Below are 17,850 nucleotides of genomic sequence, written 5' to 3'. Positions count from 1 at the left end.
GTAGCCAGATCTAGGTTGATGCATTAGCTGTGTGACCTTGAACCTGTTAATCCTTCTGTAAGATGAAGATAAAGAATATAGGTCTTTACTACCTGTGAGGATCAAATAAGAGCAACTATGAAAGTTTTCCATAAATTGCTTTAAAGTTGGAAAGTTCACACAGTGGAGATGGTCCATGTCCTGATCCCAGGATGGGAATATGCCAGCCATGGGAAGTAACAGGACACAGAGTGGTGAGATTACAAAAGCAGAGGCTTTTTCAGGTTGGTCAAAACTGGGTTGGAATTTTCCTTCTGATGCTTATATTATCATGGACACTTAATCTATCTTAAGCTCACTTTGCCTGTTCATAAAATGTAGATACATACCAGGTGCCTGGGTGGCTCAGTTGGTTAAGCGACTGCCTTCGGCTCAGGTTATGATCCTGGAGTCCCTGGATCAAGTCCCGCATCGGGCTCCCTGCTCGGCAGGGAGTCTGCTTCTCCCTCTGACCCTCCCCCCTCTCATGTGCTTGCTCTCTCTTTCTCTCTCTCTCAAATAAAATCTTAAAAAAAAAAAAATGTAGATACATACCTACCTAACAGATGCTATGAGAACTAGCTGAGATAATTTTTTAAAGTATCAGCACGGTGCCAGAAACTGGGTTATCACCTAGTAAGTTCTTTTCTGGTATCAGGCTGGGTTTTTTTAAATGTTTGCTACTCTTAAGGTAGTAAAGAGGAAGAGGAGGAGTTTGGTGGTTTTAAAATGATTAATAGAGGGGTGCCTGGGTGGCTCAGTTGGTTAAGCGACTGCCTTCGACTCAGGTCATGATCCTGGAGTCCCTGGATTGAGTCCCGCATCAGGCTCCCTGCTCGGCAGGGAGCCTGCTTCTGCCTCTGACCCTCCCCCCTCTCATGTGCTCTCTCTCATTCTCTCTGTCTCAAATAAATTAAAAAAAAAAAATCTTAAAAATAAATAAATAAAATGATTAATAGAACAAACTCCTTTAGATTCATCCCATTCCTTCATTCAACAGTTAATGTGGAAAGAGAAAAAAGAATACGTGTTTTAATGAGGAAATGGGGGAAAGAGAAGAGTGAAATTTTTTATATTTTCTCGAAAGTAATTTGTCACACATCCTATAGAGTAACAGGGAAATCAGCCATCAGTAGTGTGCTGATATTTGTTCCTACCTGATCTTTACCCCAGGATGACAAAGGTCATGAATCGGCTTTTAAAAACCGTTTCCATGCTGGAGTATTTTGTCAACCGGAGTTGGGAATGGAGCACGTACAATACGGAAATGCTGATGTCTGAGCTGAGTCCTGAAGATCAGAGAGTAAGTAGAGCGCTGACAACCAACAGGAAAATCTGCTCATTTGGAATTTAGAATTATTTGACCTGGAAAGCTGATGAATAAAGGAAGTTTTAGTTATATACATAATCTTTTTTGGGGGGGGGCCCCTAAGAAAATCTGTCCATGCTATTGACACAATTGCAGGACATAAGTTAATGTAAGAGACCTGAGTTCTTGACTTTGATTAGATCCTCACTGCTATCCTGCAGTCACATTTCACATACTTTGCTTCAATCCCTGTTTGCCCTTGGTGGCTGTTTTCAACAAACCTCTATATTTTCCCTAACCCCACAACATAGGACTTCAATGAAAAAATCATTAATTTTACCATTCATAAACACATCCACTCTTCTTGTTAAATCAAAATCATTCTGCATCTCCAAAGCTAACCCCTCCTCACATGTGCATCCCACCAAGACCTCCCTCCCACCCTCTAGCACACTGACAGCACAGACAGCTTCCCTCTCCCTCTAATGACCTGTCTTCAACAATTCAGACTTTTCTCAAGACAGGCCTTCACTTTTAATTGCTGAGCATCAGTGCCATTTATTTCTTTACATTAGCTTCTGGGCAGTTGCAGACATTAGGTCCTGAAATCTTTGCATATTCTGAAATTCACAAATATAGAAATCTTTCATACTGGGCGCCTGGGTGGCTCAGATGGTTAAGCATCTGCCTTCGGCTCAGGTCATGATCCCAGGGTCCTGGGATCGAGTCCCGCATCAGGCTCCCTGCTCGGAAGGGGGCCAGCTTCTTCCTCTCCCTGTGCTGCTCCCCCTGCTTGTGCTCTTTCACTCTGTCAAATAAATAAAATCTTAAAAAAAAAAGAAAGAAAGAAAGAAATCTTTCATACTTTGTACATGTTCCTAGCTTTTTTCTTCTTGAGGAGTCAGGTGTTCCCCAAGCATATCCTTAGTTTTCAACTAAACTTCAAAGTTTTCACTCTCTTGATTGACATTATCTACTATTTTTTATTTTAAAGAATAAAGCATTTCTTGATTTATCTAGTACTTGGCAGCATATAGAAGAGACCAAGTCAAACTGAGAAGGAAACGTTAGAAGGCCATAGTTTGCCTCACTTGCCAGTTAAGGGATTTACTCCTACACTCCAGCCTCACAGAGCAGGATTCAAATCCAAAAACTATAAAGCCCTAAAATTACTTAGGGTCATGGGACCTAAGGGTCACTTGCAAAGTCAAACACTGTTAAGTGTTGTATTAAATATATTAAGTACACCAAGTGAGATTTAGAGATTTAGAAATAATTGCTGAGCATCTCTAAACCTGACATGAAATAGAGCTATTTTCAGAAATGTTTACATACCTTGTATAGCCAAAATTATTCTAAGCACTTGTTTAAAATGTGTAGTGATCAAACTAGCTTATTAAAAAAAAAAGCTCTAGCTATTGTAAATTATTTTTAAAATTAGCTTCAAATCTCATGTACACTTATTTTTATTGCATTCTCTCCAAGGAATTTATCCATCTAAATAATTCAAAAGGTAATAGCTTAGAGTTTCATTTTTTGACATTTTACTATTTTAACCTAAAATAACCAAAAATTTTGTGAAAAAAAAAATTAAATCTGCTATGGATTTAACATACGCTTTCAAAATATCTTAACAAAGGTAATAGTCCTGAATAATTTGGTATAATTGCCAAACTCTGGCTTAGAATTGAGTTTGATTCGCCCTATGTAATGAGGATTCCAAACTAGGGCCTCACTGAAATCTAACTTAGAAATGTGAAATAGTATAAAAATAAAAGCCTCTTACATAGATGAATAAGTAATATTTAGTACTACTATAGAAAACAAACATATCCAAAGTGATTAATTACTTTTGGAAAGCATTTCAGCTGTTGGACAAGTCTATGAAGCTCTCTGGAACTCAATCTCATCTGCTTTGTTAACACTCCATATAATTTCACAAAGATTTAACTTGCAATAAACACATATAATAAAAGAACAAGAGAAATAAAATGTCAAACTAGGGAAAATGTTGGGGCGCCTGGGTGGCTCAGTCGTTAAGCGTCTGCCTTTGGCTCAGGTCATGATCACAGGGTCCTGGGATCGAGCCCCGCATCGGGCTCCCTGCTGTGCGGGAAGCCTGCTTCTCTCTCTCCCACTCCCCCTGCTTGTGTTCCCTCTCTCTCTGTGTCTCTGTCAAATAAATAAATAAAATCTTTAAAAAAAAAAAAAAAAACTAGGGAAAATGTTAAAATGTAAAGTCAAAGATAAGAAAAATAGAATGTCCATCCATGTGTAGTCTACGAGATCCTATCTAGTCACTGCAGTTAAGCAGGAAATTTGTTTTTGAGCTTTCTGGTGGCAAAGTGAAAGGGAAAATATAGTTTCATGGCATTCTATGTCCAAGAGGAGGAAATGCACTAGTGTTCCAAGAGAAGCACTAACTCTTACCACTTAACTCTAAATGCTTTTGAAGGGCATCAAAACAGCACACATAGTAGATAACATCTCTAAAGCAAATACAGAATATAAATTCTGTTAAACTTTTCCTTAAGGCTTTGCTTATCCAGTTTACCTTAATCTGCACAATGAAGTAGTAAAGGATGGTAGGCCAAGGAAACACCACAAAATTTAAGAATGGAAAAGAAGCACAATTTGTTTTGGTCCCTAACCAAAGTTATTCCATCACTTTTAAAAATAATTAATCCCCATTTGCTTGAAATGAAAGTAGCTTTTACCAGACTAATGCCAGTTCCTTTAAGTTTCCCCTCACAAGACTTCCCAAAAGTCAAATATTTGTGCTTGATCTATGTTTAAATATTTCTGTGTAAATGGCAACCCATATTGTCAATGCCTTTGAAGTAACAGCTCAAATAATCTCCTTTGGAGGGGTCCAAGTCTCTCAAACCAAATGTCACTCATTTATGTAAAAGAAACTTCATCAAAAGGACAAGGTGACTGTCTCCAGCAATGAAAATCTGGCAATTCATAATCTCTTCTTGCCTTTCAGGTATTCAACTTTGATGTGCGCCAGTTGAACTGGTTGGAATACATTGAAAATTATGTTTTAGGAGTTAAGAAGTACTTATTGAAAGAGGATATGGCTGGGATCCCAGAAGCAAAACAACATTTGAAAAGGTAAGAATAATCAGTCAGTTAATATTTATTAAGCATTTATCACATGTATCTGATTTTATACCAGACATGAAATTTGAGCGGGTGAAGGGAGGAATTAACATTTTTCGAGCATTTACTACCTTACAGGTCCTTCCTTGTATACTCTCTTCTTGTAATACACTGTTTCACCTAGATTTCACCACACCCCTAGGAGGGAGGTATTATTTAGTTATCCCATTTTTTCTTTTTTTAATCCAAAAACTATTTAGACTCAAAAAAGGTTAGTAACTTGTCCATGGTAAGACGTGGGAAGTAGAGGCACCAGATTTGAACCCAAGTTTCTCTGTTTCTTCTAATAAAGAATACCTAACAAGCAGGAAACCTGACTGTGCTCTTTAACATGGGCAAATCAACCATTCTTCAAGTCTTTAAACTGCCTTAAATTTCTTTCAGTCATTATTCCATATGGGACAAAGAACCAGAACAGTCTGATATAATTCTGTTAGAAGCAAAGGGTTTTTAATGCACAGATTATAAGCTTGGAAAAGTAAATTGCAAACAGAGAGGAACATTGAATAGCAGACTGAGAACTTTAGAACTTACCTTCTACTGAGCAAGAACCAGTGAAGATTTGTGGTATGGTAATATGATCAAAGTATGTTTAAGAAAGATTGTTAGTCATGTTTGTAAGATAGGTTAAAGTAGGGAGAGGTATGGGAAAGAGAAACTAGTCAGGGGAATACTATGGAAATCTGATTATTCAGAAGGCATGTTGTGGAAATAAGAACTGTAAAAATCAAAAGGTCATAAGGTCATGCCACATACCTGTGAGCACCTAACAATTTGCTGGTCACAACCAGGAAACAACACACTTAGGCTTCAGATAATACAGTTGGGTCTTTGGTGCTGTTTTAACTTTGATTCTATATGTCTGTTCCCCAGGCTCCGAAATATTCACTACCTCTTTAATACTGCCCTCCTCCTCATCGCCTGGCGCCTTCTCATTGCAAGATCTCAGATGGCTCGGAATGTCTGGTTCTTCATTGTGAGCTTCTGTTATAAATTCCTCTCCTACTTTAGGGCATCCAGCACGCTTAAGGTCTAAGAACACTGGGCAAGCTCCTTTTATCTGGAACCTTTTGGATACCTCTAAAACAGCAAACTGTGGTTCTCAAGATTAGGAAGTAACAAAGAATATGCCCAAGCTCATTACGTGTCAAATGTGTTGTCATGTCTTCATGTTTCTTACCTATATATTTTTATTTCAGTGAGAGAAGGAAAGCATATCCTAGCCTATAATCATACATATCTTAGGAAAAATTATTTCCAGATTGCTTCCTAACACTCCATTCTGTGCCCTTGAATATAAAACACCGAAGTACATTTATCTGTCCATATTTAGGTTTTTTTCTCTTGAGAGGACTAATTTTGACTCCATGTACATGGAAGAACACATGATAGAAGCTGAAATATGCTAAAAGGCAGTTCTAACCTTGGATTCATTCTGAGGTACCCAGTATAAAGGTTTAAAATCAAGATTAAGTTGAGGAAGAATGATCTTCTCATCCTCAGAAATACTGTAAAAGAAATAATTCTCTACTGAAATCTCAGCTTCCTTTTTGTGTTATACCATGAAGACTTGATTGAAGGCTGCGGGAATTGGAAAAGTGGGTTCACATTTAGCACTTCCCTCAACTACACCCACTTCTGAAATCTAAAAAAAAAAAAAATGAGATATAAATAATTATGTACAGAATGAGGGCTCAAACGTACATAGTTGCATTGGGACTGTTTATGCTTATAAGTAAAATTAGTTCTCATAATTTGAAACTGACAACTATTATTTCTAAATGTTTTGAATCACCCATTTTCCTGATAACCTTCTCCCAAGAGTTTCCTTTTTGTTCACTGAAGTCACCAAACCCCTTCTATTTAAGCTTATTTTGCTCAGGCCTCAGGGTGAGAGTGACTAATGGGAGGAAGGTACTAGGTTAGAATCTTAAAAAAAAAAAAAAAAAAAAAACAGTCCCCTGATCTTTGCCAGTGAGGAAAACAAAATTTTAAATATAAATGTAAATATTTAGTCTTTTTCTGCAATGTGGTGAAGATTACCCTTCTGTGATCACCAGGACTTGCTAGTATCTTGATCATTCCACTTGCACAATGTTAACTGTACAATGTACAGCTGAAAAGGATAGACTTCACTAAATGACTGTCAGTTAAGAGAATAGGTGTTGTTTATTTAAAAATATTTTATGTATAATACCAATGAATTAATGGGTAAAAACTGTATTTATTCTCAAATCCCTATATTAATAATATAACTGTTATCCTGACTTTCCTCGCATTTGAGAGATCAGTGTACGTTGGATTGCAGCATTTCATGTTAAAAACATGGAATATTATTCAAATATAGTATTTGGGACCTAAGTAACTAAAAATAATCACACCTACTAGAAAATTACACAAGCATAACCTGGTAAGGAAGGCAGTTATAAGTATGCTCACTTTCTGGAATAATTAGTAATACTCAGAAAGCTGCGCATGTAGTTGCAGTGCACAAGGCTTGAGGGCAGCTTCTCGTCCGGTATTACTTGAGATTTTTCTGAACACCATAAAGGGCATCTGGGGGGAGCTCTTCTGGGCAGTATCTTTTCCAATCTCATCTAAGGTCTGGGAACTTCTTTCCAGGGCAGAAAAACCAGCTCTGAAGCAAAGCACTTGGTGATCTTTAGTTTGAGATGTCTATATGATACTTCTGAGTTACACGGATTAAGATACAAACTATAGATATGATAAAAATGAAATCAAGTTATAATTCAATGAGACTGGATAAAACATAATTATTCTAAAAATTTACTATCTTTTGATTATTCACCAATTCCATAAATTCCACTGATCAAGTATTCATTTTGACTTTTGATTAAATGAAAGTTTGAATTAAAAAAAATGTTTTCCTCTTCTAGTGTTGTATCTTTAACTGCTAACTACTACAGATCTCCTCCCTCCCCAGAGAAAAAAAGATAGAATTTTCCAAAGAAACTACCAGATGAGTATAAATTTTAACACATAGATACATAATGCTTAAATGTTTTCTGATACCATTAATAGGGTTACATTTAAAGCATGTTTTATCTGTGGTATTAAAGAAATGACACAAAGTTCTGTGATGATTAAGCAATAAAAATAGGTATCGTTATGAAAGAAAAATCCCTAATTATTTTATATCAAGACCACTTAATTGAATGCCTAATACATACAATTACAATGTAATGAGAAGAACCTTCTGTTTTGGGGAAAAAGAGGATGGACGGTAAGTACAAAGAAAAGGTATCTATGTTTAAAAAGAAGTTTTGGTAATCCCTATATTCTTTACCCACAACATACCTGATACAGTAATATTTCAGTTAAAAACAGTCACCACCTAAAGCAATTAATACTAGAAAAAGTTGAGGCAGATGTGCATACAACTCAGAAAAAACATTTCTTAGATAACTAATTTTATACTAACCCCCAACACCATCACCTCCAGTTAACATCTCATTCAAACAGCTGATTTAGAATCTCAGGGTAGATAAACTGATCTGAGAAGGGACTAATACCCAAATAGTGTGCTATCTTACAATGCACATAACAAAGTAGGTCAGCCTGAAGTTTCCAAACATCAGTAATTTTCAAAGTTCACAGGCATCACATGTGAATTTCCACAGGGTTATTTTTCTAGAACTGCAAATTTAATAATTATATTCTGGGAACATGAACAACTGTCTGTAGTAAAAAGTAATGGTTGTCCCATGTGCCCACAGAGAGGTATGGAAAAATGCTCACTGCTTACATTACTTTGTAAATATATATTTTTTAATTTAACGAAATAAAACTAGTTGGTTTTAAGATGTAATTGGCTTGAGAGACAGCAGTGACCTGAAGTGGAGATAGTTATGGCAAAGGACACTTAATCGAGTTTTAACAGCTAGAAACCCCTATTCTGGTACACAGATAAAAAACATTGGTGTGTCCCTACTTTATTTGATATACTGATTCCAACCTGGAACTATAAATAGGTGGGGAGATGTGAGGTTGGGCAACTTGTATCAATCCTACTTTAAAGAAATTAAAGGTAAGTCTAATACAAGAAATCACCAAGTTGATTTGCGTAACTGCTTGAAAACAGGAAAGATTCTAAAGTATTACAGTAGTATCAGTTGTTGCTGAAATTCTGCTTTAGTATGTAGCTTTCATCAATGTATACTTTCCCCCACATCTGCTTAGTTTTACCTTAAAAATATTACACAAAATAGTATAAATGAGTTATGATATTTGGAAGAGTTGTTAATCTAATTCCTTCTGATAAACATCCAATACAATTAGGAGTTGCTAAGATAAAACTATTTTAAATGTTTCACTGATTATAATCTTATATTCAACTCTGTTGACAGTTTTATAGACTTGAGTCAACTGCTCAATTTGCATCACTCATTCACTTTTTAATATGAAAATACAAAAGAAATCCAATCTCATACAGTAATTTAGCTCCATCTGGAGCAAAAGCAAATGTAACAGAGTGATATTTAAAGACTGATATAGTTTTCCTATGAGGAAAAAGAAGCTTAAATAATGAGGAACTGAGGCTTTTTGGGGGTACATGATTGTAAAAGGACAAAGAAATTTATATTTGTCATTTATTTAGAGTCCAAATGTTCAGGATTGAGACTCTAAATGAGTCTTGTGTGTGCTCTTCTCTCTTAAAACAAAAAAACACAAGAAAACCAAAAAATACAAAGCAGTTTGTTTCCTTCGGTTAAGACAATGCAAGGTGATTTTATCACTAAAAAATATTTCAAAAGTAGGGAAAAACTACAATAAGGAAATACTTGGATATTGGCATCATACCATAATGTAGTGAACACATGGTGATCTAGTTAGGATAGTGCTGACAAAGGGTGACACACTTTGGCTTCCAGAAGGCTTGCAACAGAGCTCCAAACAGAACAGAGCCCCAAAGTATAATTACTAGGTTAAAGGGCATGATGAAATTTTAAAAGTCCTCTGGCTCAGGTTTAAATAATTTTCAACAAAAATATGCATCTTGAACTCAAGTTCAAGATTCAAAGTTTTAAATTTTGAAGCAGATAAGCTGCATATTTATATGCAAAATTTATTTACTTTCTGGTACTTGAATTACTAACTCAGGACATAAAAAGACAGGATGCATAAAATATCCCTATGTATCACATCAAAAAATTAGACCTTAAGTCATTCCTTTATGAATTCCAAAGTTAAGCCTGTATTAAAGATTGCAAACTTTGCTTGCATTAGTTAATTTTTCTATGAAAATTCAGTGCTATCATAAAACATGTGAGAAAAATGTGGTATTAATCATCTAAATTGAGAATGAGAAGTAATTTTGTAATTCCAATATTGGGTTAAGCTTTTCCCAAGAGGTAGTTTGTACTGTACAAATACCGCAGCAGAGAATTATTCACCTAAATATTTCACATCTCTTTTTAGAGGCCAAAGTATACAAAACACAGTTTTTAAAAAACCTATTTCATATAAGTGGAAATCTCAACTTTTAAAATATTTAGGCTGGAATATATAAATATTATGAATACTCTAATAAAATGAAAAAGGAGGATTGAGTAATAAAGTTGGGTACCTTACTGAGGGTGGTCCCTTAGGCACAAGCCAAAGCTCCATAATAAGTAGGTCAGAACAGTGTTCTCGGCAATGGAAAAGAAACACTTGGTGAGGTCAGAAACTCCTAACAAGTCCCAGTATGCAGGCATACTTCATCATTCACCATCCAAAAGGCTGGTCAGAATCTTACTACTTTGACCTGACTTTGACTATCTGAGGAGTGTCAGGTAGAAACCTTTCTCAACTATTAAAGTGTAAATCAATGGCAAAGCAAGATTTTGCTTTAAAGAAATTCCTTTTATAGTCAGCTTTAATGGGACAGATTAATTACATTAAAATTTTAATAAGGTATTTGGAAAACATGGGAACAATTAAAAATCATATGTAAGCACCAAAATAATTTTAAAATCCTTTTTAAAGACACTTAACTGCTAAAATCCTAAAAGAAAATAATTTTAAATCAATATTGTTTACCTCCCTTTAAAAAAAAAACAAACCAACCAACCCTGAAGCTTGAATGAACTTTCTGGCAAGCAGATTCACAGAACCAAGATTCAGTCTAAAATAGCTAAGATTCTAAGTAAAATTCCTTCTGAGAGACATTCTATTAGTTCCTAGTCTAACTACATTGGAAATAGTATCTGAAAAAAACAAATCAATAACAGAGAAGGCTCATTCGTTATTTGGAATTTTCTGGAATAAAAAATCTTTCAGTGCATGTTATATCACCTGTGTTAATCAGTCAACTTAATGGCTCTTAATGGTAAAGCGTCTATTTTAAACAATAATGGTTTTGTTATTTCCTGCAGAGTGCCATTCAACATAAGCTTTACTTCAAAGCAGTTCCATCGGTATTTCTCCTTCTCTCCCTAGACATTATCTGTACCAACTATTTTCAAGAAAACATTTTTTTATCTTTAAAAAAAATCCATTTGTAAAACTATAATCTGTGACATCCTATGTCCAAAAACCACCATTTTAAATCTAGTCTTTTAGTCTTGTCCTTGCTACTTACCTGGAATTTTATTTCCCCATTTCTCTGAAGGACTTAAACTGTTGTGGACTGGTAGTTGATTCTTCTATCACTAAGTATTACAAAAGGAAAACTGATGTTGGCACACATATTCCAAATACAGCTTTTAATGGAACCTGAGCGAAATCTCCCTCTATTTTTAGTCTTTCATAGTCTGGAAATTTAAAAGCAATCCTTAAATAATAAGAAAGCTAGAACAACACAATCTAATAACAAAAAATGTCACATTCAGGACACTCTGAATGCAGACACTCATAATCCAGTTTTACAGCTTACCGGACATTGTTTAATGATCATCTCTCAGATCTGACATGATCTTGCCTTATTTAAGTATTTGCCTTATGTTTCTACTTTATTGAAAGTTACCCTGTTACCCCTCACCCAAACACATATAAAATATTCTACTTTTCCTTTTAATACTTTACAAGCTGATAATTTTCATCACCAGTAGTGGACCTTTTTATTACTCACCTCCCGCTCCCGAAGTATACCACTAATATAAGGATCAGATTAGAAAATTTAGCATCTTTTTAAAAAATGTGCTTTCTTCTCCCTATATAAGTGCCCACTATACAATTTGTGAATGATATCTGTTACATATTATAGCACCTACGTACCTGCCCCTGTAAGAATTCACCTTAGTCTTCCACGACCCTGCCTTGAACAGTCAGAAAAAGCCAATAGCCAGAGTTTAAAGAAAAGCAGTTACCTTCCTCAGACCAAATTATTGGATAAATGGCCTTGTCATTATGGCTTAACACTGATATGGCTATAACATAGGGACCCATCCCTGTTTTCCTTTAATAACAGTGTGACCTGACCACAACTTTTTAAAGTCTAGACTAGTTTTCCATATGTTTTACATATTTTATTCTGACATATCTTTTAAAAACAGAAGGACGCAAACATTTGCACTTATCAATCCCTTTTTCTTTAGATGTGGTTTGACTTCTTTCCTTCAGGTCTTTGTCACCAAAAAGCAAGCTCTGATTTCGATACTGCCCATTTGCTATGAAAATATCAGAAGGGGTCATCTTCAAAGCAATACTCCAGCTGGGCTTATTCACTGATTAGCTGCATAATTTCTTCTAGGACATGTGTAACAGACACAACATATATAGGATTTCGATTTGGGTTTTTCTTTTCTTTTTTTTTTTCCTAGGTATGATTCCCACTTCTCATTCATATTTTCTTTTCTTTGAATATATTGCACAATATTTTATTATTAAAAAAGATTTTATGTCTCAGGCAAAAAGTTTTTCTCCTTCACTCAGGAGGTGCTAATGTGTATTATTCTCTAAAAGAGGTAAGTGGTTGTCTGTGTGGCCATCCTCAAAGGGGACCTACGGAGAAGAGAAGACCAAAGCATTAGTTAGTAAGGAAAACATTCCTTACATATTCCCTCTAAACACAACGCTTTATTTTGGGCAATTTCTTTCTGAGCACCAAAAGCTATTGTTTAGATTTAACAATGGTACTATGAGTTAGAGGTCAACACCATTTATATTGTAGCACTTACAGAACTGACAGGTTTGTAGGATCCAAGTCTGAAACGACAGTAAATTATTTCAACTATAAATTTCCCAATTCCATGTAACATGCCTGTAATAAAAAATAAGTTGTTTTTAATAAAATGATGCTTTTAGTGAAATTATTTCCTAAACTGTTACATAAGAATAAAAAACTCCACTAATTACAATGGAATAGATCAAGAAAGGAAACAAAGCAGTTTGCTTGATTCATTTCCACGGTTAAAAATAACCAGACAGTTGAATTTTAAAACAAATGTATTTCTTTTCAAAATCACAAGGCCACATAATTCATGACCTTGACAAAGCAATCTTTTCAAGGATACTTTATACATCTCACACTCATACCACTTTGAAAAATAAATAATAGCACCCCAAATTTAAACAAATTTAAATAAAGTAGTGACAAGGTCTTTCATAGGAAAACCTATTCATTCATTTAAAATATATAATTCAAAGCATACAAACCTATACAGCTCCATGTAATATTGAATAGGGGTTGGGGATAGAGAAGGAACAGTTTCCTTTCTTTATCTATTGTACTTAATGCTCAGATTTTCATGATTACGATTCCGTATATTATCTTTGAGATAATCTCATAAGCTCAGGACAAAAAAAGCCCCAAATCATAAAAGCAGCATTGATTGAAAATTCTGGTTGCACATATTACATGGTTCAAAGTACAAGACATGATTTTACATACTGTACAGTTAAAAATACCTTAAATGAAAAAGAAAATTTACATTCAAATGTCTACTATTTCTAGGCATTTTCTCATCTGATCCTATAACACACTTATAAGTTAGATATTATTATTCCCATTTTTATAGATGAGAAAACAATTTCAGAAAAGGCACATGTCCTATATTACAAGGCTACCACCATGTAAATGGCAGAACTTGGATTCATTCAAGGATCTTTCTAGCTCACTAAGTAATCCCCCTTAAATCACTGAATGCAGTAAACTTAACTATGTTTAATGCTTAATCAATATAATTTTGGAGGTTTGGAATTAAATCTTACAGAAAAAAATTTTTTAAATATCAAAACATGGGAATGTATATATTTCTTGCTTCTTCTAAGTAAAAGCACCTTAATTTCAGTGTAACACTTCTAAAAATTAGACAAAAAAGGAATGAATCTTAACCTGTTGTTGAAAAGATTCCTCCAACAATACCACAGAGTCTTACAAAAAACTGCCAGAAAGGCATATGCTCCTCAGTAACTGTTACCATAAGAGAACTGAGATCATATTTCATAAATATCCCAGAGACTCCATGGCTGCCTGCAGCATGGTTAATGACACGTTCCTAAAAGAAAGGGGAGAGACAGGAGAAGGAGAAAAATGGGATTCACATCATCTGGTTACTTGCACAGTCCATATGAAGCCCTACAGCCCAACTGTACAAGAAGGATATCCAATCTCTTTATGAATTGTCCTACTAGACTAAGCTCTTCAGAGACCATCAAGTTATTCTGTATTCTGTGTGATTAGCTTCTAAGGAAATCAAAAGAGCAGAGTCACTTTCCTATTTTCTCAAAAAGGTCACTTTACTTACATACAAGTGTTCTACAGAGCTCAAGAGCTTAATAACTATATGGCATCTTCACTGACCAAATCCATAAAAGCCAGGTTCATATTTTGACACACTTTTTGTAACAATTCTTTGCTAAGAATTTACAAATTAATTATATTTCTTGTCATTTAAATTATCAGATTTAGAAACAATTTCACTTTCTGTTGTCATTTTATTTAAACTGTATGAAATACAAGAAGAAAAGAGAATGCCCTCATTTGAAAGATCAAAATTTAAGCTACTGGTTTAGTTTTTAAAAGAAGTTTTCTCTTGAAAGGAATGCAACTAAAATCATAAACCTACCATAGTGTGTTCACTGAGCAAGAAAAGCTCTATTTCATTCCATCCTGTTTACACTTCAAAAATCAAGTCTGCAAACCTTGGAACTCTTCTGGATATTAATATTTGAATATTCACCATTCTTAAACAATAATAAGAAAACATGACCCCAGAATATATGAGAAGTCTGTTAAATTGTCCAATTCCAAAACTCTGCTCCTCATAATATTTACTTATAAGGCCCCTCCACCCTGAGACTGCAGAACATTTGTCCTCTTAGATGAATAAAAAGCACCAACTCAGTAGGAAGGCACGCCCTCTAAGTCTGCTATCTGAGCCACAAGAACCATGCATGCCCCAGGGTAGGTACACTAATTAAAAACTAACACAGAAATCAGAGAGTCCACTGGCAGATAAGAACTAATTATATCAATACAAGAGAAAAATTACAAAATTATTAAGAATAAAGTCATTAATACTATCATAGTTTAATATTTTGTTTAAACTGCATAGAAGGCATTCTAGATTTTTAAAATCTACTTCTTTTCTTGCTCTAAAGCATACTAATATCCATTTTTATTCATTAAAATATTAATGCATTTCAAAACTTCCACCAATTTTAAATGGGGTAGGGTACCAACTCTAACCTTATTTTGTAGCAGGACTATAAAATGCTAAAATATATATATATATATCATTTTATCAGTTGGATTCAACTTACCCTTTCTGTCACAGAAAACTGATGGGTGTCTGCTGAAATTTTATATGTATGTAGTTTTGTTGGCACAACTGTAATAAAATATTGGAACATCTGGTTGTCTAAAACAAAAACAAAATGTGTTTTTTTTTTATCAATCCAATAGCAACAATACTACTGCCAAATACACCTTCCTTCTGTTAAATACACTTAACTTGAAATTTAATGCTACTTATTAGTGTTTAACAACAACAAATTTAAAAGATCAATGAAAGCAATATACTCATACTTGGTAAACAAGCTCTCAATAAGCATAAAATGTCACATATACACACCTATTAGAAGATGTTAAAAAAATGAACTAGTCATTAGATGTCCTTGATAACATTATTATCCTTTTATCAAATGTGAAAAATAAAAGTAGCATTTCTTTATAGTACAGAAATTAGTAAGAATAAAGTTATAATAGTATAATCACCACAGGACATTTTCATTTTCTACTAATATCTTAAGATATACAAATAAACCAAAACTGAATTAGCCAGCCTTCGGATATATACAAAGAATTGATACGACAGGAGGAAGACAACAAACCTACTCACTTATGGTCTGAGGTTACTACATAATTCAAAGGATCCTATTTATAGTCTTCAGGCATTTTTAGGTTTAATACAAGTCATAAATATCAATATATTACCAATTATTAATTAACCTTAAACAGGTAACAGTTCACCTGTTAATGTTCAGTAGTTCTCTGGCCACAGCTTAAATGTTAATTTTCTAGGTCTATATTCTAGAACATGTTAATTTTCTAGGTCTATATAAAATTTAGAATTAGATATATCTATCTGTAGTTAGAATTAGGTAAGTAATAGGGCCTCATTACATTTGACATGAAAACAGATGTACCTCACACCACATAACTATCTATGGAAACTGTGTACAGGAATAAAATACACCAACCTTAAATATATGGTCTGATAAATTTTGACAATTGTATTCGCCCACACGATCACCACCACAGTCAAAATATAAAACATTTTCACCACCTCAAAAAGTTCCTCCATACCCTTTTGCAGTCAATCCCCTCTATCTCCAACCCTAGGCCAACCATTAATCTACCTTCTATCATCACAGATTAGTTTTGCCTATTCTAGAAGTTTATATAAATGGAAGTACATAGAATGTACTTTTGTGTGTCTATCTTCTTTTGCTCAACCTTAGTGAATTTTTATTTCCATCAATCCAATTTCTCTTATCTTAGTGTAATTCAGAATAGGGGAGGGAAGGGTAAACAAGATAGGAGGGAGAGGTTAAGTGTAATGGTGTCTTCAAATACTAACATTAAACAAGTTTCTAATAAAATAAAACAAAACCTGTTTCAACTTTAGCACTTATTTTACCTACCACTTGTACCAATATAACTTTCAAAAATATGAACAGTATTTGACTAGTTCTTCTATTATTAGTTTCAACTGAATAGCCTAAATATTGCCACAGATAATATTAGGGCAGAAAAGTGTCAACTTTGTCCACCACCAATAGATGGCTTTTAATTGTAGATGGTCTTCAGTTTCATCCTTTGAGTCATTCTTTGATGTATGGTGAACTGCTCTATCTATGCTTAGTTTGGAGGTGTTTTACAAATAAACTATTGTGTCATAAACAGAGGAGTGAGCTGGAAGTGCTAGGAGAAAAAGGTGTTTAAGTCTTAAATATTAATGAACAAAAGATGAAACTGAGAGTGGCAAGGCAATAACCTATGCTGTACACATGGGTGGGATAATCATTTGGGGGGAAACATGATGGACAAAGGGAATCTCACCACATGTGAGGAGTGAAGTGCAATGAGTAATAACCAAAAGGGTCAAAGACACATGAAACGAAAAACTGGAAAACATTTAAGCTGTGGCCAGAGAACTACTGAAGGCCTTTTGATCAATGTTAATTCAAGGAAAAGCCATAAATTTGTGAGATAATTTAATGGCCAGGTCGGGGAAAGCTGGGGGCGTGGGGTAGGGAGGGGAAGTGGATGCTGTTGAATGAAATTTTGTTGCAAGCCACAAATTGTTCCAAAGGTGTGGGTCTGTCCGAATTGGTACAGCATTCAAGATCTAAGTACTAAGTAATCCCCTCAAAACTTCTGGGGAGCATCAAGGAGGGAGTGGTTACCTGACACAACAGATTTGTAATGCGGATTTTCTTTTTTCTTTTTGGAAAAAGAAGCCCAATAAAACATATAGTAGTAAGGAGAAGAGTACACCTGCTTTAAAACTTTGAATAACCTACTGACACTGGTGACATTTTATAACGTAACTTAGTCTTTGTGAATTTAGGAACAGGTAAACTCAAAAACAGCCTTTTGAAAATTAATCTGTTTATATTTAGAATTGTTTCTGTACAAAAATTTAAAGTCATTTTAGCATCTTGAAACAAAGTATTAACCAACATGTTTTCAAATGATCATCTCCTAAGTAACATCTACTGTATATCTGTATACAATGAACTACACATAAAGATGAGATTATATACTGAATAAAGCTTATGATTCTCAGAATTTCCAAATTTAGTATACTCAAGTTTCCTTAAGTGACCCATACAAACATAAAATACTTAGGAATGTAACTCAGTATTCCAAGTAAAACATCTTTGATGTATCTGATTACAACATTATG

General features: G+C 34.5%; 2 protein-coding genes across 7 annotated transcripts in view; one reads left to right on the top strand and one right to left on the bottom strand.

The window, feature by feature from the left end:
* The window catches only part of FAR2 (fatty acyl-CoA reductase 2), a 144,555-nt gene extending 139,027 nt beyond the window's left edge, over positions 1 to 5,528 (top strand). For all 3 annotated transcript variants that reach the window (XM_064591457.1, XM_064591459.1, XM_064591458.1), the window contains 3 exons: positions 1,192 to 1,321; positions 4,317 to 4,444; positions 5,366 to 5,528. In XM_064591457.1, coding sequence (XP_064447527.1) covers positions 1,192 to 1,321; positions 4,317 to 4,444; positions 5,366 to 5,528 — 421 coding nt within the window. The remainder of the gene's footprint in view (positions 1 to 1,191; positions 1,322 to 4,316; positions 4,445 to 5,365) is intronic.
* Positions 5,529 to 12,228: 6,700 nt separating this feature from the next.
* The window catches only part of ERGIC2 (ERGIC and golgi 2), a 36,018-nt gene continuing 30,396 nt past the window's right edge, over positions 12,229 to 17,850 (bottom strand). For all 4 annotated transcript variants that reach the window (XM_045873691.3, XM_045873692.3, XM_064591460.1 and 1 more), the window contains 4 exons: positions 15,200 to 15,297; positions 13,770 to 13,932; positions 12,613 to 12,695; positions 12,229 to 12,436 (listed from right to left, as the gene is read on the bottom strand). In XM_045873691.3, the coding sequence (XP_045729647.1) occupies positions 12,374 to 12,436; positions 12,613 to 12,695; positions 13,770 to 13,932; positions 15,200 to 15,297 (407 nt within the window). In that variant the 3' untranslated portion in view covers positions 12,229 to 12,373. The remainder of the gene's footprint in view (positions 12,437 to 12,612; positions 12,696 to 13,769; positions 13,933 to 15,199; positions 15,298 to 17,850) is intronic.

The sequence above is a fragment of the Mirounga angustirostris genome, unplaced genomic scaffold, assembly GCF_029215605.1.
Source record: "Mirounga angustirostris isolate CCGP_5_RB_7025 unplaced genomic scaffold, mMirAng1.0.hap1 SCAF_5, whole genome shotgun sequence".
Classification (NCBI taxonomy): domain Eukaryota; kingdom Metazoa; phylum Chordata; class Mammalia; order Carnivora; family Phocidae; genus Mirounga; species Mirounga angustirostris.
Note: the sequence above shows the minus strand (reverse complement) of the source record. Positions and strands in the feature narration are given on the sequence as shown.